Consider the following 24,000-nt stretch of genomic DNA (forward strand, 5'->3'; position numbering starts at 1 on the left):
TTTTTAAAGGAAACATTTTTATTATTTATTTGAGAATTTCATACAACATTTTGATCCTTTGATATTCACCCCACCTCTTCGACACCACCCCTTACCGGTTAGTTTTTGTCGATTTGGCATAAATTAAAGAGCTGGGAAGATCAAACCTCAGCTGAATAATTGTCCCCATCAGTTTGGCCTAGGAGCATATTTGCGGGGGCATTTTCTTGATTAAGGTTTCATGAGAGAGGCCACAGATCACTGTCAGCAAGGGGTCCTGGATCATATTAGAAAGCAACCATAGCAAGTCACAGAAAGCAAGCAAGTAAGTAGCATTCCTCTGTTGACTGAGTTTTCTGTCCTGCCTGGTTCCTGCAGTCGTTAAGTCCAAAAGAAATCACAAAAAGGTCTACATTAACTATAAACTGATTAGCCTAGTATCTCAGGCTTCTTATTAACTCTTACAACTTATATTAGCCCATTATTCTTGTCTATGTTAGCCATGTGGCTTGGTACCTTATCCAGCGAGGCAATCACATCTTGCTTCTTCTGTGGCTGAGTCAGGACTGCAGACTAAGGACTTCCTTCTTCCCAGAATTCTCCTGTTCTCATTGACCCACCTCTACTTCCTGTCTGGTTGTCCCACCTATACTTCCTGCCTGGCTACTGGTGAATCAGCATTTTTTAAAAATATAATTGACAAGATTCAGACCAGTCCCACAGCATTCCTCCATGATTTCTTCTTCATTTTCTGTCTTGAGGTCCCTGCTTTGAGTTCTTGCACTAGGTCTCCTTGGTGATAGAATGTAGGCTGTAAGGTGATACATTTTTTTTCCCTTCTCAAGTTGCTGATTTTTATCATAGCAATAGAGATGCAAATTATGACCCTTCCCTCTCCCACATCACCCAGCCCAGCTTGAGCCTAATTTGTATTGCATATGTACTGGTAGGTATGGGGCTATCTACAGCAGCATGACTGACCTACCAGTAGCTGCATCCTTAAACAAAACTGACTGTTTCTCCTTGGAAGCCATCAACGGTCAATAATTCCTCAACTAGGCTTTGGGATTCAACTAGACTCCTCCCAGTTCCACCCTGGAATATTAATTGGCATGTTCTTATGCAGGCCTTGAGCAGGGAATCACAATTGCTGGGTGTTCATGGTGGCAGAATTCCTTCTGTGTTCATAAGACATTGTTTTGCTCCAGTCCTTTCTGACCTCTTGACTCTTAGAATCTGCTACCTCTTTGGTGATAGTTCCTGAATGCTGTCAACGAGGATTGCCACTGACAACGGGGATTGCATGAGGATGATATAGATGTCCTTTTCAGCTGAATGCTCCACTGATACTTACTTAATTCCCATCAGAGTGAAAATAAACTTTTAAACCATGTGTGTTAGTCAGCTTTTTAATCACTTTACCAGATACCCAAGATAATAAATTGCTAAAGAAGTTGATAGTTAGCAGTGTTAAGACTATATTCATAAACCCATATTCTATTTCAAAGATCCTTTTGAGAAATGTCTATTTAGATCCTTAGCACATTTAAAATTCAGGTTTTTTTTTTTTGACTATTGGGCTGTATGTATTCATTTACATATTGTGAATATTAATTAGTTCTCATCAGTTCTATTTTGAAAATATTTTCTCTGGTTTTATAAGTTACCCTTTTACTCTATAGATGATTTCCTTGTGTGCAGAACTTTTTAATTTTACTCAATCTCATTGAACTATTTTTTGCTTTTATTTCTTTCCTTTTGGTATCATTTAGAAAGTTGTTGTAAAGATCAATGCTGTATTAGGGTTTTGCTGTTGTTGTTGTGATCAAATACCTTACAAAAACAACCACTAGGAGGAAGTGTTTATTTGGCGCATAGGTGAGGGTATGATCCATCATGGTAAGGATAGCTAGTGGCTGCAGTGGTGGGTCTGTGGGCAGTTTGCTCACATCTCAATGGACTAGGAAACAGAGACAGGAGATGATATAGGGCTGGACTATAAAACATTAAAACCTGGTCCTCTCCAGAGATCTGTTTCCTATAGGTTAGCCCCAATTCCTAAAGTTTCTTCAAATTGCAAAATCCATGCTAACAGCTGGAGCCTAAGTGTTTAACCACATGATCTTATAGGAGACATTACATTCAAATTGTGACATTCTGCCCCAGACATCATAGGTTCATTTTCAGTTCAAGATACAAAATGCATCCAGTCTAATTTCAAAAATCCAAATAACTTTATCAATACCGATACTGTTCAAAAGTCCAAAGTCTCTTGAGACACAGCTATATTAATTTGATTTCTTGTAAAAATCCAGCAAAGTTACATATTTTCAATAAACAATGATATATAATAAACATTTTTATTTCAAAAAGGAGGAATGGGGGTATATTGACCAAAGATTGGACTAAAGTGAGACAAAACCCCAACAGGTCAAATCCCAGACCCTGTAATTCTGTCTCTCATCCAAGGCTTTTGGTGGCCTCGCTGAGTCTTAGTACACATGGGCATTCCCAGATATTTACCTCTGTTGCTTTGATACTTGCTATTTTCCTTTTAGGCCACGTCTACATGGTGCCTGAAGCATTTATTGACAGGTGTCCATGTTTCTAGCTTCACACTGTCACCACTGCAGCTTAAGCAACTTTCACAGTTATAAACAGGGCAGGGAATTTTATTGTAGGACTCATTGACGGATGTCAGCAGCTTTCTGGAACATCGCTAGAACCCTCAGTCTTGAATCTTGTATGCCTAAAAAAGTAGCTATATGTGAACAACACCAAGCTCTCCTGCCAGGTTGAGATGCAACCTTGACGCCACCACTATCCTGAGGTGGCTTTTCTATTGCCTCAGTAGGAAGTTCCACATTTCTCCTTAACGGCACTAATACTTTTAATAACCAAAGTCACTTTTTTCTGCATCTAGCCTTCAACTTCAACTCATTTCTTAGTGAAATTGCACATTTTCTATCATTTTGCTCATTTTGTGCTTCTCTCTAAATCTGAGTAAATGCAATAAACAAGTAGATATCACAATGTGTGAGTTATACTGTCTTGAAATTTTCACTATTAGATAAATTAGTACATTGCTTTTAAATTCATCTATGTTCAAGTTTTCAGAACACAGGATGATGCTATTTTTATTTTTGAAAGTTTTTTTTTGGGGGGTGGGAGGCTAGGATGTAATGTAAGTGGCCATAGTCCTGTTCCCAATAGGATACTCTTCCCATTTGAAACCTCATGAACCAGGCTTCACTGCTCTGTTTTCTATTGGCGTTCTGATCTACACTCTCATCAGAGTGGTCTATTCGTCTATGCTTTATCATTCTAGGCCTTCTGCTATGTGAGCTTTTGCTCTTAGAGAGCCTGCTGCTCCATGATTTTCCACATTTCTCCCAGAAGCCATTTCCAAAGGTCTCTGAACCACATAACTATCTTACCCCTAGGCATAGTAATAACCCCACTTCTTGGTATCAAATCTCGGTATTAGTTACTTTTCTCATTGTTTTGACCAAATTCATGAAAAAAACCACTTAGGTGAGTAAGAATTTATTTTGCCTGATGGTTTATGAATATAGTAGAAAAGTACAACTGAGTCATAAACACACGAGGCTGCTTGCTTATATCTTGATGGACCAGGAAGCAGAGAAAAGATAGGAAGTGAGACGGGCTGTACAGCATAAAGGCCAGACTCCTATTGACACACTTCTTTCAGTTAGGTCCCACCTATAAATAAGTTCTCCAACTTGCTAAGCAATGTGGCAAGTTGGGAGCCTGCTGTTCAGCCAGATCAGTCCATGGGGGGACGTTTTACTCTCTAACCATGAAAGGTATAAGGATTTCTTTGTCTGTTATTTTCTTCTATTACCCTCATAGCTTCAGATCTTATGTTTAAGTCATTTTAAACTCATTTCGAGTTATTTCATTATCCATGAAGATAGCCGTTTTTTTTCTGCAGCAGAATTTATCAAAGAGATTTTCTTTTGACTATTGTATGTTGGTAAAAAATACAAAGATTTGTTGTTGGTTCTTTATTCAATTTCTTTGGTTTTTATGTTTGTAATTCAAAGAGTATCCTTTTTTTTTTTTTTAGATTCTTTCACATTTACAACGTATTTTAAAATCAGACACTTTGATGTTTCCAGCTTTGTTCTTCCTCAGGCTATCTTTGGTTGGAGTGGGCCTTCAGTGACTGCTTGGATTTTAGGACATTTTTCCAGTTATCTAAAGAATGCTAGTAGGATGCAATAGAGATTCCATTGAAGTTGTGGGTGCTTTGGCCAGCACAGGCAATATAAAAGCATGTTCCCAGTTATGAGTTTTGACTTTTGGAGGCCCCTAAGATTCTACTCCAGCTCCATTTTGAAAGCAATTTTGGCATGGAAGACACACCTTTCTGTTCCTCACAGGCTAAGGCCATTCCTGTTCTAGGGCCTTTGTACATGCTATGTTCTTTACTCTTAAAACTTTCTACCATGGTGTCAGGTTAAAGAGATGACTGGAAATTCCTTGACTCTTTTCCTATTGGGGATAGGGCCTGCTATCCTTTTGTTTAACCTGGGGTATGCCATTTTTACCCACATTTGAATATTACTACTCTTCTTCTAAATCTCAACTCAAACATGTTTTTCTTAGAGATATCAGCTCCTCTTAGTATTTTGTCTGATGAAATCATGCCTTTCACTTCTGGTAGTAATTGTTATGGTTGGAGTTTGACATTCTACTGATGACAATTTGACTACCACTTGTCTCTATGATAGGAGTAGGAATTGTCTAATTTCATTGTTTCCCATTATCTTATTATATACCCAATACATAACTCTGTGTCTTATACACAGTTTTATACATTAATATTACCAAACAAATCAGATGGAGCCAAAGCCGATGAGCTCAGTGAACAGAGCTGAAGCAAGTAGTAAGGACACACCGTTTTATCAGGCATAGGAAGCTTCTGGAAGCCTGTGCATGCATGTACTGAAACTTTCCATGCTGCCCTGCTTCATGAACTCTGTTCCCATAGGACATTTTAAAAATCTCTTTCTTCGGCTTACTTATTAAAAATATGTATACAATATATTTTGAACTCAACTTCCCTTCCTGACTTTTTCCAGATCCTCCCACCTCCCTATCTACCCATTTTCACCCAATTTTATGTTCTTTCTCTGTCTAAAAAACAAACAGAAAAACAAGAGGAAAAAAAAAAGAGCAAGAAGCAATGAAACCGCCACAGTAACACAAAAATGAAAATCAAAACAAACAGACAAAAGACCATATAGACAAAAACTGCCAAGCAAAGCAAAATGAAATGAAAAGGTCATGAAAATCCATGGAGTTCATTTTGTGTTGACTAACTATTCCTGGGCGTGGAGTCTTTCCTGGAGTGTGGCTGATGTATCTATCAATTTTCCCCATTGGAAAAAAAACCCTAATCTTCCCTTTGCTAGTAGGTATCAGTTGTGGATGGTTTCTTTGACAGTGGTGGGATCCCTGGTTCACTCTTGCCTCTAAGTGCTGGAATTCCATCTGGCCCTGACAGGAATGCCTCCACCTGTCTAAGGAATGAACCTCTCAGGCTAGAGGCTTCCCCTCTCCACTTGAAGAAAGCTTAGCTTGGTCAAGGTCAAGGATTTACGCACACAGACCCCATTTGGTCCTGAGCTCGGCTGGTGATAATGATGAAAATGACTCAGTAGATTTCTCTGTCCCTGCTTTGGATTCTGTACCATGAGCTAGCCAAACAGGACGTCAGCTAAGGACTCTTGAACAGCATCACTTGAAGACCCCTGGTTCTGTTGAATCTCAAACTCGACTTTAGTTTCCCAACCCCAGTCACTGGTGGTTACAGCAGATGCCATCGGGTTCAGTTTTGTTCTAGATGGTGGATGCTGAAAATCAGTGCACTCCTAAGAGCTTTCTCAAATCAAGTGGAAACATGTTTTAAAGCGAGGTGTTGCTATTCGAGTGTTGCAGATAGCTTATAGCTCACAGGAGAATCCAGCGCTGCCTTAGAATCACTGACTGAGTTTGTCATCGGCTTACTAGGCAACTTGGTCAAATTGTTGGTGAGTGTCCAAATATCCAATTCATTTTTTCTATTTCCTAAAAATGTGAGTCAAAATTGTTTATCTTGTCCATTAAATTTAAAGGTAGATGTTGAATGACATATTTTATAAGTCTCATTTGCATTTTATATCAGGGAAACTGCCTTTCAGATCGTGAAGGAAAGCAGGAACTTGGCACCCACTCTGCTTCCTTTCTTAGAATTTAGGGGTTTGGGAGGAAATCAGTCACATGAATGAAGTTTTTGGCACCTCATGTAACATTTACAGGTGGAAGGACTCCAGAGGAACTATGTCTGGCACATTTGAGTTTCCATCTGATAATCACAAAACACCCACATCCATCAATGAGTAGTGTGTGTGTATGCATGTGTGTGTGTGTACAAGCATGGGTGTGTGTGCACATACGCATGTATGTGTGTGCACGCATGTGTGCTCTTGCTTGCCCCTATATACGTATGACAACATTAGGTGCCTGTTCCTATTGTTTTCCACCCTGTTTTCTGATGCAGGGGCTCTTACTGAGTCCAGGCTCATTATTTAGGTTAGAGTGGCTGGCCAGTGAACCCCTGGGATTTGCTTGTCTCTCTCCCTGACTTCACTTCTTGGGTCACAGACCTGCACTACCATACTCCTCTTTTGATTGGGTGCAGGGATGTAAACTCATGCTTCCACAGCAAGCACTTTACCTGCCGAGCCACCTCCAACCTCCATCGATGGATACTGCTTCCTAGAACAGGATAGGTATAGCATGACCAAATTATCTGTAGTTGTAGAAGAATTTCCCCTGTGTGTCCAGTGCCCCCTTCCAACCCCAAACCAGTAATAAATGAAGCCGAGCCCCATTTATTCAGCAGTCTGATTTCAATATCTCTTAAATTCCCCATTTCATATTATTCCCAGTGGGGGTGTGGAAAGGGCGACAGCTAGCTGGGAGCGTTTGCAGCATAAAGAAAGCTAGACTTGGTCTCGAAGAGAAGTTGAAAGATTGTCAACCAGAGATAAGAGAGGTCATCTCAGAGACAGCAGAGGGACTTGCTCACAACTGAGAACTCTGGTCCACAAAGGAGTTGATTTGTGACTTACACATTCTCAGATCATTTCTTTTTAATTCTGTCAGGATAAACGCAAACAGCATTTTGTACAAAAACTTGTTTCCCTTTTGCACTTGTGCAGAACACTTATTAAACATGTAATTTGCATTGATAAGTGTGACTCCTACAATTTGTTTATAAACAGCATCAATCTTTCAGTGCTTTTTCTGCTTTTCTTAATTCACTTTATGCCAAACAATGTGAGTTTGGTGAGAACTTCAATATGATCTAAGAAATAAATGCAAATTTCTGTTTCAGTCTATTTCAAGATACTAAGTTGACTATTATAATGTAATTATTATGTGTTATAATAATATAGTTATTATACAATAACTACTATTGTTAGTAGTGTGACTTAAGTTTGCACTTAAGAACAAAATATTCTTCAGTTGCATTTTATTATTTATTCATCTATAAACTTTTGAAGGGATATTATTTTCTATTATATTTCTAAGTATACTTTGTCATAGAGAACTAGCAACATAAAAATCTCCTATGTTCATATACCATGGAATAAAACTTCGTATAGTAATGAAGTCATTTTAGAAATTACAACCTCGTGTTGAACGAATCAGTGATCTATCTACAGGCAGGGCTATAATCCCAGGAAATAAGACATCTATGTTGCCTATTAACAAGCAATGAGCTAAGGCAAATGAGAAAAATATAGACTTAATTTAAGTGCCTCCCCATTTTGAACCTGTTGTGAGTTAGATCCCATACTTTCTTTCGTGGACAGGTCCTTAATGGAATGTGGAAAAAAACTACTGATTTTTTTATATATATTCTTTGCTGAGAGTATTAGATTTAAGAGTATCTATGGAATCATTAGGATATTTTTAAGGATTTAATCATGTCATGTGCAAATATGTGTGGTTTGACTTCTTACTTTCCTATTTGTATCCTGTTTAATTTTATTGTCTTATTGTCATAGCTAAGATTCAAGCAATGTATTGAATAAGAGCAAGAGTAGATGTTCTTGTCTCATTCTTAATTTTAGAGGAAGTGCTTTAAATTTCCCCAGTTTCACATAATATTGGCTATGACTTATATGTAGCATTTGTTGCATTGAGGTGTATGTCTTCTATTCATAATTTCATCAGGGATTTTATTATGAAGAGATACTGAAGTTTGTCAAAGGTATTTACTATAAAATATTCAGGAATAAACCTAACCAAGGGTGTGAAAGACCAGTACAGTAAAAACATTAAAACACTGAAGGAAGAAACTGAAGAAGACACTAGACAATGGAAAGATCTCTTGTGCTCATGGGTTGGCAGAATTCATATTGTGAAAATTGCTAAGCTACTAACAGTAATGTATAGATTCAACACAATCCTCATCAAAATGCTGATTATGTTTTTATGTGTACAGGAAAACAACCCTAAAATTTACATGAAGCACAAAAGACCCTCTCCCCCAATAGTCCAAGCAGTCCTAAGAGAATCAAGTCTTAGTCATCTCACTGTCCAATCTCAAATTATACTATAGTTTATATAACAAAAACACTGATACTGGGGCAAAACAAGATACCAATGAAATACAATAGAGGACCCAGGAATAAATTCACACACCTATAGCCACCTAATTTTTGATAAAGATATCAGAGACATACATTGGATAAATGCCACTAACTTTAACAAATAGCACTGGGAAAATGGCATCCACATAGAGAAGAATGAACCTAATCCCACACCTCTCTGTGCAAACATCAGTATAAAAAGCAGACTGAGGGCCTCAATATAAGACTGAAAAATCTGAAACTGCAAGAGTAGAACATAGGGAAAACTTTAAAATGTAGATGACTTTCTGAAAAATGAACTCCAATAGTACAGGGAACAGTCCCAAAAACTGACAAAAGGGACTGCGTAAAATTCAGAAGCTTTTGCAGAGCCAAAGAAGCAATTAGCAGACAAAGACACAGCCTACAGAAGAACAGAAATCATTGTCAGCTATTCGTCTGGCAGGGGATTGTAATCTGGAATCTATAAATAAATTTAAAAATTAAAAACCCAAACACAAATTATTCAATCAATAAATGGCAAAGGGTTTGAGAGGATTGTTAAAAAGAGGAAATACAAATGGATAGCATATATTTGAAAAAGATTCTGAATATTTTTAGTCATCAGGAAAATGCAGTCTAAAATTGCATTGACGTTTTATCTCTTCTAGTTAGAATGACTAGCACACCAAAATGGCCTAAATCAACTATTGACAGAGGCTTCTCTCCCTCCTATACCCACAGCTGTTCAGTCCCAAAGAAACACACAGAGGCATACATTAATTATAAACTGGTTGGCCTTTTAGCTCAGGCTTCTTATTAACTAATTCTTACATTTTAAATTAGCCCATAAATCTTGTCTGTGTTAACCACATGGCTCGGTATCTTTTATCAATGAGGTATTCTCATCTTGCTTCCTCTGCATCTGGGTAATGACGGCAAACTGATCCTTTCCTTTTCCCAGAATTTTCCTGTTCTAGTTTCCCCGTCTATAGTTCCTGCCTGGCTACTGGCCAATCCGTGTTTTTATTAAACCAATACAAGTGACAAATCTTTACAGGGTTCAACACCATTGTCCCATAGTAACAAACCAAATGCTGATGAGGATGTTGGTAAAGAGGAGCCATCAATCATTGCCATGGTAATATAAATTGGTGCAGTTATGATGCAAATCTTTATGTAAGTTCCTCAAAAACTGAAAAATAGAACTGCCAGAGGACCCAGTCAGCCATTCCACTCTTGGGCATATACCCAAGGGATTCTAAGTCTTAGTGACATAGATATTGCACCTCCATGTTGACTGCAGCACTATTACCATAACTAAGACACGGAATCCACCAATATATCTGTCAACAGCTGAATAGCTAAAGAAAATGTCAGGTGTTAATATAATGGAGGTTCATTCCGTAGCAAAGAAGAAAGAAATTCTTCCATTTCCAGGAAAATGGATGGAATTGGAGGTCATCATCTTAAGTGAAACAACCACAGGAACTGTTAGAAGGAAATATTGAATTGGAGTTGGCTTACAGTTCAAAGGTTTAGTCTATTATCTTGATGAAGGGAAGCGTGGCGGCACACAGGCAGACATGGTGCTGGGGACATAGATGAAAGTTCTAAACCTGGATCTGAATGCAGCAGGAAGAGAGAATGCCATACTAGGCCTGACTAGAGCATCTGAGACCTCAAAGCCCACCCTCAGTGACATACTTCCTCCAACAAAGCTACACCTACTTTAACAAGGCCATATTTCCTAATAGTGCCACTATGGGCCAAGCATTCAAACACACAAGACTCTGGGGCCATTCCCATTCAAACCACCACATGCATAATCTAAATTTAAATACTTACATATTTGTCTTGTGAGAGTACAAGGGGACTATGAAGCAGGAAGATGAATTCTAAAGGGAAGGGAGGGGGACACAAAAGGAGTAATGGGGCATGTAGAGAAAGCACTTCATATAGGGAAAGTATGCATACATTTGACATGAAAGCAGAAGACCGACTCTTGGGGGTGAGGAAACAGAGCCTGAAGGGAGAATTGGTTCAAGGCTGTGGTGAGGCAGAGCATGAATATGAATAAAGTACAATGAGTATCTGTTAAAATGTTACAGTAAAATCCATTGACGACAGTAAAAAACATTGCTCTCATGTGGTATTGACTTATCTTGTTATGTTTAAACAACAATTTGTACAATAAAATTTCCAAGACTTCCCACCAGCAGTATCAGCATCACCTGGGATCATGCTAGAAATGAAGACACTTGGGTTTTATACCTGATCTATTGAGCTTTGGGTCCAGTGGTCTGTGCTTCAGCGAACTCTCTGTGTGACTCTGATGCCCTCTCTGTATCATTTGGTGGCACAACAAGTGTAATGTGTAAATGGAATGGCTTAAAGAGGTCTGTGATACATCAAATGATGTTGGTAAGTATGTCTGTTGTTTATGGATACCCCATCAGTACCATTTTTAGAATAAAACGGATGTTAGCATTCTGTCTTTAAGTATGCTCAGAGCCATGAGTTCATGTGTCTTATTATAAAAATCTAGACAATGAAGACTGCCCGTTCTGTAACCTAAATTTGTCTCTGTTTAATTAGACTGCATACAATGGCATCACTGAACAGAACCAAATACTCTCAGTGAGTTTCCAGATGTCAACTGGATAACAGTGATATAAACTATTCTTCATCTTCTATGCTTTTTGCTCCCTCAGTGTCTCTAGCACCTGGGTTCTACCCTCCTCCTGGGCTACCAAGCTGGGCTTATCCTCCCTCTTGAGACGGTATTGTAGAGTTCAGCTGTGTTTTAGCCTATAGAGGATTTCTTTTTTTTTTTAGACTGGTTAATATTCCATTACATAGATTACTGCATCTTGCTTATTCATCTATCACTTGATAGACATGTGGGTTCCTTTGACCTCTTGCCTATTGTGAATATTGCCAATGTCAACATGGTATTATATCTCATTAAAAATCATTAATAAAAAGTTTTCAGGGGCTGGAGAGATGGTTCAGCATTAAAGAGCTCTTACTTCTCTTGTGGAGGATCTGGATTTGTACTCAGTCCCCACATGCCCTCTCACAACCACCTGTAACTCCAATTTCAAGGGATCTGGCCTTGCTGGGTACCAGATACACATATAGTACACATACATGCTTGCAGGCAAAAGCACTTATATACATAAAATAGAATAGGTAAAACTTTAAAAAAATCTCTTTAGTATATCAACATTTAGACATCTAGGTCATATGACAATTCTATTTTAAATTTCTAGAACTTTCCCATTGCTGTCCACAAGAGTCTGCAACATTTTACAGCCCCACTCACTGTGCACAAAGCTTCTTTTTAAAAAAAAAATCAGAAATAAACTTTGATCTATGTGCTCCAAGTGTGGAAGACAGGCTTAACTTTCTCTTAAATTGTAAAACACCTCCAATTTATAAAATGCCTGGCTTTGAGACTTTCTGTTTCATTCTGGCCAAGTCATAGTTGTTGAAATTTTGTATTTGGAATATAGTACAATTGAAAAGATACAATGAGCAAGCCCAGAACTAGCAATTTCCTGGGGAAAGCATTGGCTCTTTGGCAATGAAGAGATGGTATTTCAAAGTTTAACATTAAGTGATAATTCTGGGGAAAAAACCCAGCACACCACCAATCAAAGCGCTCCAGATTTAAGTAATATGACTTTATACCCCTTCTCTCTTGAGGCAAAATATAGATCCAAAGTCCAAAGAATTGCTTTGTGATAATACACTATTTTAGATCAAATGAAGTGGAAGTAGTTGAATTCTGAAAATATGCTGGGAGGAGACTGCAGTGATTTTCTAAAATGGGCTCATAATTTCACGAAATCTTCCCAAAATAAATAGCTAAGCATTTCTTACCCCTCAAACACAGACAATGAAGAGTGACTTCCATTGATTGTTGACTATGGTGGCTCTTTAGAAAATTGCCAACACCACAAAAAGAAAGTTTGAGAGTAGGATTTAAGCTTAATGATAATGCCTTAGGGTTTTATTGCTGTGAAGAGACATCGTGACCATGGCAACTCTGATAAAGGAAAACATTTAATTGGGGTTGAATTTCAGCTTAGAGGTTTAATATTTTGTCATCATTACAGGAAGACTGGAGGTATGCAGGCAGACAGGTGCTGCAGAAGTAGTTGGGAGTTCTACATCAAGATTTGCAAGTGAGAGAGAGAGAGAGAGAGAGAGAGAGAGAGAGAGAGAGAGAGAGAGAGTTAGAGTTAGGTTTTTGAAACTCTCAAAGCCTGCACTTCTTGAACATGGCCATACCTACTCCATTAAGGCCACATCTCCTAATCACTGTCAAGTAACATCAATCCCTAATGACCAAAAATTCAAATATATGAGCCTATGGGGACCATTTCTATTCAAGTCCCCACAGATAGGAAATAAGAGAAAGCCAGAGAAGTGTTGAGCAACACACATACACGTGTAATAACACAGTTGTGAATAATCCCCAGCATACTTCAGTAAACATTGTATACTTATTTTTATAAACTAATGAGGAAGGAAGCTGAGAATTTTCAGAATTAACTGTCACCAGAAGAAGGGCTGAGCAGATAGATAATGATCACTCAACTCACAAGGGAGTTCCATCAAGGAGATGATGAATGCTAGCTGTGAGTTTTCCAAATAAAATTACACTTTGTAGATCAATTCAAAAATAATTTGAATATTTACTTGTATAAGTCACTACTCTGGGAATTCATCTGTGTAAAATCCAAGAATGTACCACTTTGTTTTATGAATGCATAAACAAGGAAGGAGAGAAGGAAAGAAGAGATATGTATTGTGCCTTAATATAAAGCAATGAAGGGCTTGCTGTCTTAGAGAGAGTAGTCTCAGAAGGGCTCAAGGAAGAGACATTTGTACGGAAACCTGATGGGGACAGCAAATCCTGAATATCTGAAGGAGAGAGCTCTTGCCAGAACAGGGATGTGAGAGAACCGCAGGGAGGAGAGGGCTTTGTGAAAAAGTCAGGTTTATGTGGCTTCAGGCTGGCCTGGAAACAGAGGGGACTGGGAGAACCATGTACAATGAGGTCCCAAGTGGAAGCGTTTACTCTGACTAGTAAAATGATGCTGGGACTTAATAGACTTTTTTTTTTTCTAGTTTAGAAAAGAACAAAGCTGGCCTTACATCCCTCCTCTGGGATTGTATTTTCTCTTATGTATATGCTGTAGTCACATGTATGCCAATTCCTGCAATAAATTTTTCTTCTCAGAAGACTAGCTTGATGACATATAGGTGTTACACAGAATTGTCATGCATACAAGCAGTAGGAGCTATAGGATGGCTTCATTGTAAGGTTACTGTCACAAGGAACCCGGAATCTCTGGAAAAGGACACCCTATTAGGTTTTTATTTATTTATTTTTATTTATTTTTGTCAACCATGAATCTTTTGTTTCCAGAGACCGTCCCACAGTTCCTGAAGTCAGTTGTCATAATGGACATCCTGGCAACATCAGTAGAAGAAAGAATTCATTCTTTGTGTGGCCACTTTTGTCATTGTACGGGATTAGATAAGGTCAAAACTTTGGATGAAAACTTTGAAAACATCCAAAGATACAACCCTATCAGTAGAATGATAAAAAAACACTTTCAGACATAAAATTATGAGATTCTTCTCATAAGCTGTATAACATTTTAGTTTTCTAGACATTTTTGTGTCATTAATTTTAATAGTATATAGCATTTTTTCAAAGAATTCAACTGAATGAAGCATCTGCTTTTATTATGTTGTAATTTATCATTCTTTTGTAAATCACATCTCGAGGCATTAGGAGTTTGCTTTTGCTCTAATAACATTCGTTTCTGTTTACTCAGACTCCCCATTTAATTTGACTACTTCACTCTTTAAGCTGTTTCTGAAGTAAGTCATTTTAAGCATGTCTCCTTCTTACCCTAATCTCCCAGAATGGTATAGTATGATAGTTGTAGTTAATCCACTAATTTCCTGTATAGGCTAATTAGCGGAAGTTATCAGATTAATCTGAAATTACCTGAAAGAGTTCATAGAACAGTTTCACCAACATAAACTGTCAGCAAAGTACATATTTGCTTTGAATCATTTAATCACACATCACACAGAGTCTAATTACAGCTCCCACAAAGTTACTTCATAATTGTTCAAAATCCAATTCAAGGTTGTTTTTCTTTACAAATGTCTCATGAGCGTATTTGTCTAAAATCAATTCACTGCAGCCCTAACCTGTGAGCAAGTGGATTCTTGCTTGTTTGACAGATCTATATAAATTTGCATTTGGAAGCCCGAGGCTGTCATTGCTCTGTGACCTGGGCTTTAAAGTCATTCAGGTAATGTCCTGAATGCTCTTTCCATGTTTATTGTCCAATTTAATAAATACTCATATATTTATTAAGGAGCTCCTTAATAGAGCTTCAAACAAAATCCATGCATCAGTGAGTGACCATTATGGCTCAACTTTTCTCTTTGGCATTTTGGAAGATGGAGAAAGCTTTTGGAGTATAAATCGCAGGCAAGAATCATGTATGTCCTTTAGGAAGTGATGATTCTGGGTACTCTAGCAAAATCATAATCTTAGCTTTCACGTGCTGTAACAAGCAGACATACAAACAAGAAAGAAAAAAACCCAACAAAACAAAAAACAACAGCCTAAAAGCACTGCCCTCCTAAAGCAGCATCTACTGAGCTTCAGGAATACGGGTAAAATCAGTTTGTACTCCTGGTGCATGTGTTTCGACCCGCTGGGTTCTGAGTTTGATTCTGGTTAATAACTGCTAGGAACACAAACAACTACAATGAGACAAAAGTGCTTAGGCTTTATTTTTCAGATGCAGAGTCTTTAAAACTTCGTTTAAAGCTTCCCTACCAATCATGGAAATATAATGTGGAAGCCAATTAGCAAGGTCAACACTCAGTGAATTATGGGAGAAAAGCTATACATTTGCTGATAGGTCTTTCTTGAGTTTGTTGTTGTTTTGGTCAGACATAAACCTCAGCTGCTGAGCTGACCATCCACAGTACACAACTACTTCTTCCATTAGAGATTTGTAAGAAAAAATAAAAAATCAAAAACAATCCCCAAAAAATCCAATTAAAACACTGCTGTACACCTTTAATCATCTCCACAATCATACCTTATGAAACTCCAAAGTGATGATGACAAAGAAATGAAGGGCCTCCGTGGAACATAGCATCTCAGAATGGAGTCATGCTCGGCGGGCATCTGGGTCAACTGACTGCCGTCAGACACTTCATTAGTGAAAGGGTGTGGTGGGGAATCTGCTTCCTGAGTCTCTGTGTTAGCAGTGATCATGTTGTTAAGACTATATACTTTAAAGATAACCAGGATAGGAAAATGTGTTTCCTCTCTGTTTTCTAGCAGAATGCTGAGAAAGTGGTCCTCAGGGTCTCTCATAAGCTATGTGTAAGTTAACGTGTCCTACATTCAAAGAAAGGAGAAAACAGGATACATCCCTTAGACTCTGGTCTCTCTCTGTCTGCCTCTGTCTCTGTCTCTCTTTCTGTGAACCTCAGAAATCACTGCAGACAAAGAACTCTGGATGAGCACAATTAAAAGCATTTCTCCAGGGAAGGGTGTATTACTGCAGGGATCAGATAAAGGTAACTGTGAGATACAGGCTGCTAAGGAAGCATTGCTGAGGAGGTGACTTAATGAGAGGTGACACATTCTTTTTAGGAGGATCCTACGATACAGGCTAACTAGCTGGAGACAGGCACATTTCCAGGATAGAGCTGTAGGACTTATGAAGCACAGAGTTTCAGCATTCCAAATAGTTGCTTGGTTTCACTGTAGCAGTCAGATGCTTGCAGCCAACACCATTTATCTGCTTTATGTGACTAAAAATTTGACCTTAATTAGACTGAATGACAAGCACAATGAAAACTAGAATACAAGCCTTTTAACTTGGAGTCCAGGTCATTACTAACGTCATTAGCTGGTCCTCTGATGAATTAATTTAAAACTTATTCATTATATGGCCATTTCTTCTTTCTTGAAACCACTAAGAAGTGACCCCTTTTGGTTCACTTATGGTTATTTTTTTTCCTGTGCATTATAACTTTCAGTTGTATTATATATCTCAGTTAGGGAGAATACGATGTGTTAGTGTAGTTTATGACCAAATACTGGGTGCTGTTTGGCTTCAGTACAACAATAATTTTAAAAGGCGATGTTAAAGCAGGCTTGGTGTGAATAATGGCCAGAAATAATGACAGCTTCTTCAAAGATTCTTGGGATGGTTGAGTTTCTAGTCATCCTCAGTGTTCACTGTCCATTAGAATCTTTAGTGGAGACTTAAAAACACTAGGCCATCTAGGCTGTGTGATCAAATGCTGCTGTTGTTCTCAGATGTGGCCAAGACAGAAGACAATTTGATTTGGTGCAATAGGTAAGGATGATATGCAAAGCAGACAGAGCATGAGTACATAGCTCTTTCCAGAATGGCAGTGGTGATGATGGGGTGGTAGTGGTGGTGAGGGAAGAAGAGAGTGTCTACCCAAGTTATAAATATGTATATCCATAGCTTCTATAGTTTTTATATTCTTGGATATGTTATCAAATTAATAGCAGCTTTTAAAGGAGAAGATGGATTCATTCCATATCTGCATTTCAATAAAATCTCAATAATTTGTAGCGAAAGGATAACCTCTTTCAAGTTTAATGATAAATTGCTGATACTGTGAAACCGTCAGTATAGGAAACTAGGAAATTTGTGGCACAGTCTTCTGGAGACACTTAACCATGAAAGAAATAGTTTCAGTGACTGAGCCAGGTGGACATGTTCTCTAAAATTCAGTAAATATACAGAGCCTAGAAATGAATTATGTATGAACTCACCAACATCAGAAATTCATTTATCTGATATGAAGAATAAATTACATTAAATATCTTAACAATTCTCATTATTCAGTCATAGTTGGTTCTCCATTTTCCCTTCTGATGGAAGATTGTTCTCTTCTCCTGCCCTAGGAACAATTGTAATCTTAACAGGATGTTAAACTACTCAGAAGTTAGTATCTGTGAAAGGTATCATTTTATAAAATGAGTTTTAATTAACCATTTGATCTTTCTCCTTCCCTGAAGTAATCCTCTTTTACAGTTGTTCTTGTGTTTTGCATATTATGATATTAGGAAAATGACAGGCCCTGGTTTTTCTTTCTGAACTTTGCAGAGAGAAAAGAAAGCCACACGTTTTTTTTTAGTGGCAGTTGACTCCTAAATGGCATTTTTCTATCTCTGATAGCACAGAAAAACCAAAGGAATTCTTAATGCTTTCCTTTGAACAATGAATTTTCTACATATAACCTTATTTCTTTGCTGTTGAATAGTTCTGCTCATACTGTATATACAAAAATGGAACATGAGTCACCAACACTAAAGTACACAACACATAAAGCTTGCACTGTCAGTCAATAGTCTTTTAGATGCCAGCCCACGTAAGATACAGATTAAAGTGAGCATGGGTACATAAATTGCAACAGATTGGCCTCCACATGGAGCCTAAGTTCATGCCATTACCAGGACCTGCCCAGAAGGTCTGTGGCCTTCTTTAAAGCCCCTGGCTGCATGGTTTGATCCCACATACTAAGCAAGTTTTTATTTTTTTATTTTTAACCCCTATGGCTTCTCTGGTTTCTGCCAGGCCTGCTTTAATCTGGCTTAGCTCTCTATCTGGGAGCGGGGTCTCTGGCTTGCACTCCCAGATCGGATGCATAAATTCCTGGCCAGGGGCCCGGGCTGCAACCTTGGGGCTCATGACTGTCTGAAAGCTCTAAGTTTCACTCAAACTTTCTCTGTATATACAGAGTTGATTTAATTGCTCTTAATTTGTTAGTATATTTGTTAGTATTTAAGTCATTGCCACTGCAGAACCACTTCAGGACTATGTTTCTACCACTGTCAGTTGCCAGTCACATGGCTCTGTGCCCACAACCATGACACCTGTTGGCCAATAAAGATTATTAATTTTCTAAAAACTGTAACAGAGGTAAGTTCATTTGATTAATAAATAAATAAACAATTTTGAAAAGTGCAAACAAACCCTAAGATCCCAAGACAATGAAGGACAATATCACTATGTAGGAGTTTAACAACAAGCAGGAAACAAGAAAAAAAGACTGCAAACCTTGCCAAGACAGGGTAAGATAGTTTTGAAATTTTTCCTGCCTCTGGAAATGATCTGTCAATTACTCTGGGTCATTGACCAAGTTGGTTGTTTCAATGTTGCAAATGAGACTTTGGATGATTATCCAGGTACCTGGTTGTCTCTGTCATTTACCATACCTTCTGGAAGTTGCTTGATTGTGCTTCCTGTTTACTCAAATAATATTATTTCCCTTCTCAGGCCTTTGATGGGATTAAAGACTAGGTAGCCATAATTACTTTCTCTCTTGACTTAGCAAAGTAATTTTTAATATATGACTTAGACTCCTAGGATAAGATAGTTATTGAAACATTTAACATATGTTTTTTTTTGCTTGATGTTGTTCATGCTGGTTATAATTCTAATTTTTATATACGTTTTCGCTTCTTCTTTTCCCTAAACAATTCTTGATATTTTTTCTTATTGTATATAGTTTTGTATTAGGCTTAGAACTCTCTTATTTAGACAAAAGGTAGAGGTGCTGTGGGAACTCCTTCAGCCAATAGACTTTAAGATACTGGCCCACTTTGGGCGTGGTCTCATATACTATAAATGCAGATAAAAAGCATGTACAGCTCCCTTAGCTGTTGGATTCAGTTTCAGTTCCCATCTCACGCAGAGAACTACTGATCGCTGCTTTTTTTTTGTGAGCCTACTCTTAAATAAATAAACCTTTATTATACTTCATTCTGGGTGAGTGTGAGACTATTTTATTATAAAATGCAACAGCACTATACCTGACTGTCCCTGTGTTCTTATTGACGGACTTACACTTGAGAGGCTTTTCAGTATGAATATGACAATACTGGGGAAAGAGAAGATTGTATCTGCAAGGTTTCTGCAAGTTTACTCTGGGAGAGAATATCCGTTGACTTAGAGATTAATTTGGAGATAAGGAGCAGTTTGAACTCAAAGAATGTTTCCTTAGGGAGAGTTTTTTAAACTTATCATAGCCAGGTTGACCAATGGCAAGTTTATTCTGGCCATTATATATAATATGCATAGGCGGACTGAATTTAAAGCCACAAAGAGAGGTCTTGAGTCAGAAAAGAAAGGCTATTTATTTTTATTTTTGTAATGCCAGAGGAAGATGGGAATAGGACTGTAACTGAGAGAGAACTCAGCAGATTTGGACTTTGGCAGTTCAGACAACATGAGTACAAAGGATTAATGAAACCAGTAGAAGAAATACCAGCTGTAGGTGTTTATTGAGAATGGTTTGAATTTATTTGGGGCATAAATTGGAAACATTTTTACTTTTACAATCAGCTATATTAGTTGATTCTTCTTTTCTTATCATTTGATATCATTTGGGACAGACTCCTAAACTCTGGTACATGCTACAACATGGATGAACCTTGAGGGCATGATATGGAATGGAATAGGAGGGCAGCCACAAAACATCACATAAATTGCAGGAGCTCCCTGATTGGAGGAATCTGAAATAGTAAATCTTGGAGAAATAGCATACAAAGGTAATTGCCAGCACAAGAAATAGAGAGGTGGGGGTGGGGCTATTATATACCAGGAACTGATGTAGGCCCATATTTCTATATGGTGTGGCAGCCAGGCTCTGAAGCCATAGGCTCCATCTGAGGTGGTCATGTAGTTCTGCAGACAGGCTGTTACTGCCCTAACAAAAGCCAGGATGTACTGCTCCTTTCTCCTTTGTCGCACGCCTTTAATCCCAGCACTCGGGAGGCAGAGGCAGGCGGATCTCAGTGAGTTCGAGACCAACCTGGTCTACAGAGCTAGTTCCAGGACAGGCTCCAAAGCCACAGAGAAACCCTGTCTCGAAAAAACCAAAAAAAAAAAAAAAAAAAAAAAAAAAAAAAAAAAAAATCTAGACTGCCCTGGGGAGAGGTGTTTGCAGAAGCTGATGACTAAGTTGCAGGTGTTTCCCCCGAGTCCCCCAAAAAGAGAATATTAATGAGGTATCCACCTTGGGTTACAGGGGTGGGGATAAAAGATTTTTTTTTTAAAAGTTTAAGTTCCATTTTATTTTTCCAAGGTGTTTTCTTCTATCTTTATGAAGCCACTTTACATGGGCTTTGGTGGAGGTCGCGGTGCAGCACCAGCAGGTCTAAATTGTGGTGGGGGTGTTCGGTCCTTCCGAGCTTCCCGGGATCGATTCCTGACTACCTTGCTATGAATAGCACAGCTCACACAGTCATGCAGCTTGACATAGAGTTTGGGGAGCACATAGGCGTCGAAGACACTCTCTTCGGATATGTCCCTGACGGCAGCTGCCTCTACGATGTTCCGAATGACGAACTTCTTAATGGCCTTGTCCTTGGGCACACAGCAGGCGCAGTTAGTGCAGCCAATTGGCTTCACCTGGCCGCTGCCCTTTTTGGCACGACCGTTGTTTCTCCTTTTTTTTGGTCATCTTGGAGTCAAAAGATGTTTTGTATAATAAACGAGGGTAGATCTTCACGATGGAGAGAAGCCTGAGATGCCCTTCCGTGATGACCGTGTGAACTGTGTCTGGTTATTTCTCGTGCCTCCATACTGGTCCAGATAGGGAAAGATAGGTTCTATGTTGGGGCCTACGGTCCCTGACAAACTGACTTTGTAAGATAAAGAGATTCTGGATATCAACGGTGATGGGTGCCCAGCATCATGATTGAAAATGGCTGGTAGAAATTGTGTTATTTGTAGTTTAGCACAATTAAAAATTCTGTTCTTATGTTTTTAATTCTTGGATTGGATAATGACTCAACGAGCATTTATTATATTATTAACTGTTATTATCAATATACTATTTATATCTTGTAGGCATAAAATATATCAAAAATGGCAATAAAAGGTTTATGAAAAATTCATGAGTCTTAAACTAAACAAAGTAAGCCAGCACAGGGAGACAATCACTGCATGTTCTCATGAGCTCTGTAAGCTGAATTTGACTTTGTGGAGGTAGAGAATAGAGCAGTGGCTACTAAAGACTGGCAAGGCGAGAGGAGCAGGAAACAAAGAGTAATACAGCTTTGGCCTTTCATGCCTGAAGGGTGAGAAATGGGGAGAGCCCTTCATCTCTCACTGCTCTCTTCTTACCGTCTCTCCTTGGGGTGTTGTACTGCTAAGAAGGGTGGAGGGAAAATATGTTTGACTTGGCCAGACACTTGAATTTGATGTGGCTGTTGTTCCTCACAGACTAAGGTGAACAGACCGCCATTCTCACTGGCGATAGAGGGTGTTGCGTGACTGGGCCTCGTGGTGGGTAGCCTGAGCTGTCCCTTGACACAATTCTCTGAAGATGCAAACAGCCTCAGATCCTTCCCTTTTCAGATGCTTGTTGGCCTCTCTCAGTTGAAAAGCTGCCTTTGGAGTCCATGGCATCTTTCAGAGTCTCACGTGCCTCACCCAGATATATCAGGACCCCCTCATCCCAGTTGCCTGTCTTCTCACCAATTCTCTCCCTCTCCCCAAACTCTAAGACAGAAAAGGAAGAACAGAAACTCACATGAGACTAAGGATTTGGGGAGCTGCTTTTCCACCTAGCTCCTGTTGGGAAGTCTGGTAGCTTGTTTACTCTTTGGAATAGGTTATAAATACATGTGCCTCCATCTGTTTACAGAACAACAGGTAAAGAGGAAACACTCTCCATGCTGTCTTGTCTCTAGATACTCATAGACCGAGTTCATTTTGTTTGTGATTCCAGGGCGATTTCCAGTAATGTCAAACCTGTATTGACACAAACAGAAACACGCTGTCTATACTATTGTGTGCCAACTTTACCACTTAACATAGACTTGTATCAATTTCTATAAGCACATAAAAAGCCATTTTGTTATATTCTTACAGCTTCGTATTACTCTATTATTTATTCAGTCAGTTCTCTTTGATGACATCTGCATTGCTTTGTTCTTGAACTCTTTAAAAAATATTGAAATACATAACCACTGCTTTACATAAGTGTATTTGTAGACTCTGCTTTTACATGTAGAGCTTTTGTGTTTATATGGAATCATTTTCTAGAACTGAAATTGCCATACTGAAGGACAAATGCACTTGTACTTTTTGTTCACTGGCTTTCTGAGCCAAGTGTAAGCAGCCCTGGCAGGAATGAAGCTGCTCTAAAGAGATCTGTCCTTCTGACTATCTCGTGGAAAGGATAGACACCAAGAAATGGATTGTCTCTAAGAATTTCATGTTGAGAGAAGGAAAAGACAGGGAGCCTGGTGCTAGTTAGAAGGGGGGCTTACCTCCCAGAAAGAGGTTTTATATCATTCTGACAACTTGTCTGTCCACCTTGCAGGCGAGATAAGCTGAGACAATGGGGAGGTGCTGCACTTGAACAGGAATGGCATATCTATGCACACCTCTGTTGTGTGATATTTCGTTTGCATTCTGACAAATAAAGCTTGCCTGGAGATCAGAAGGTGGAGCTAGCCACTAGTTAGCCACAGAGACCAGGCAGTGGCACACACCTTTACTCCCAGCACTAGGGAGGAGCTTACCTTTGATCCCAATACATTGGAGACTCATGCTTTTAATCCCAGTACTGGGAGGTGGAGACAGGAATATAAGGCAGGTGGAGACAGAATCTTGGGCTCATTCAGTTTAAGGATTCATAGAGACAGGATTACCCCAATTGAGTCTTAGACTCTGTAGAGGTAAGAAGTCTTGAGTGGCTGACTTTGCTGCTTTTCTGATCTTTTGTTCAGCTTTTACCCTCTAATATCTGACTTCAGGTTTTTATTTGATAAGATTAATTAAGATTGCACTACATTGCACTATATACTTCTTATCTCCTATTTTAATCTAAACCTAACATAGAAGGCTGAATTTTATGGTAGGGGTGGCATAGGATCATTAAACCTTTAGTGTGGTTGGGCACGGAGTTTTAGAAGTTCCAGAGATAAAGCTCTGGTCTTAACAACTCTGGTAGCATAAGATCCCACTATATTTCAAAGTTGGCCTTGTATTTATTATCTGGCAACCTCCAGCCTCTTAAGTGCTAATATTGTGGCTTGTGCCACATGTTCAATGTATCTGCAGTTTTAATAAATGCTGGGCCAAAATCATTCATACACTGTGCTCTAATTAGCAAGATAAAGTAATTCCTGAAACTTCTAATATATTATAAATAATTCTTATTTTGATTCATGTATAAAATATATTCTATTAGGAAAGTTATATCATTTGCTGAGTTTTCTAGAGCTGATAATACTTTCTTATTGGTGTAT

At 38.6% G+C, this 24,000-nt stretch overlaps 1 protein-coding gene across 1 annotated transcript; it reads right to left on the reverse strand.

The window, feature by feature from the left end:
- Nucleotides 1-20,823: 20,823 nt before the first annotated feature.
- LOC121455967 (40S ribosomal protein S26-like) lies at nt 20,824-21,187 on the reverse strand (the record flags this gene model as incomplete). The annotated part of the gene is made up of 1 exon (XM_041663763.1): nt 20,824-21,187. A coding segment is annotated over one exon (336 nt), but the record flags the coding sequence as incomplete, so codon positions are not given.
- Between the last annotated feature and the right edge of the window lie 2,813 nt (nt 21,188-24,000).

This window comes from Microtus oregoni, unplaced genomic scaffold, assembly GCF_018167655.1.
Source record: "Microtus oregoni isolate MIOR12 unplaced genomic scaffold, Mior012 000014F_ref0000157, whole genome shotgun sequence".
NCBI classification, from domain to species: domain Eukaryota; kingdom Metazoa; phylum Chordata; class Mammalia; order Rodentia; family Cricetidae; genus Microtus; species Microtus oregoni.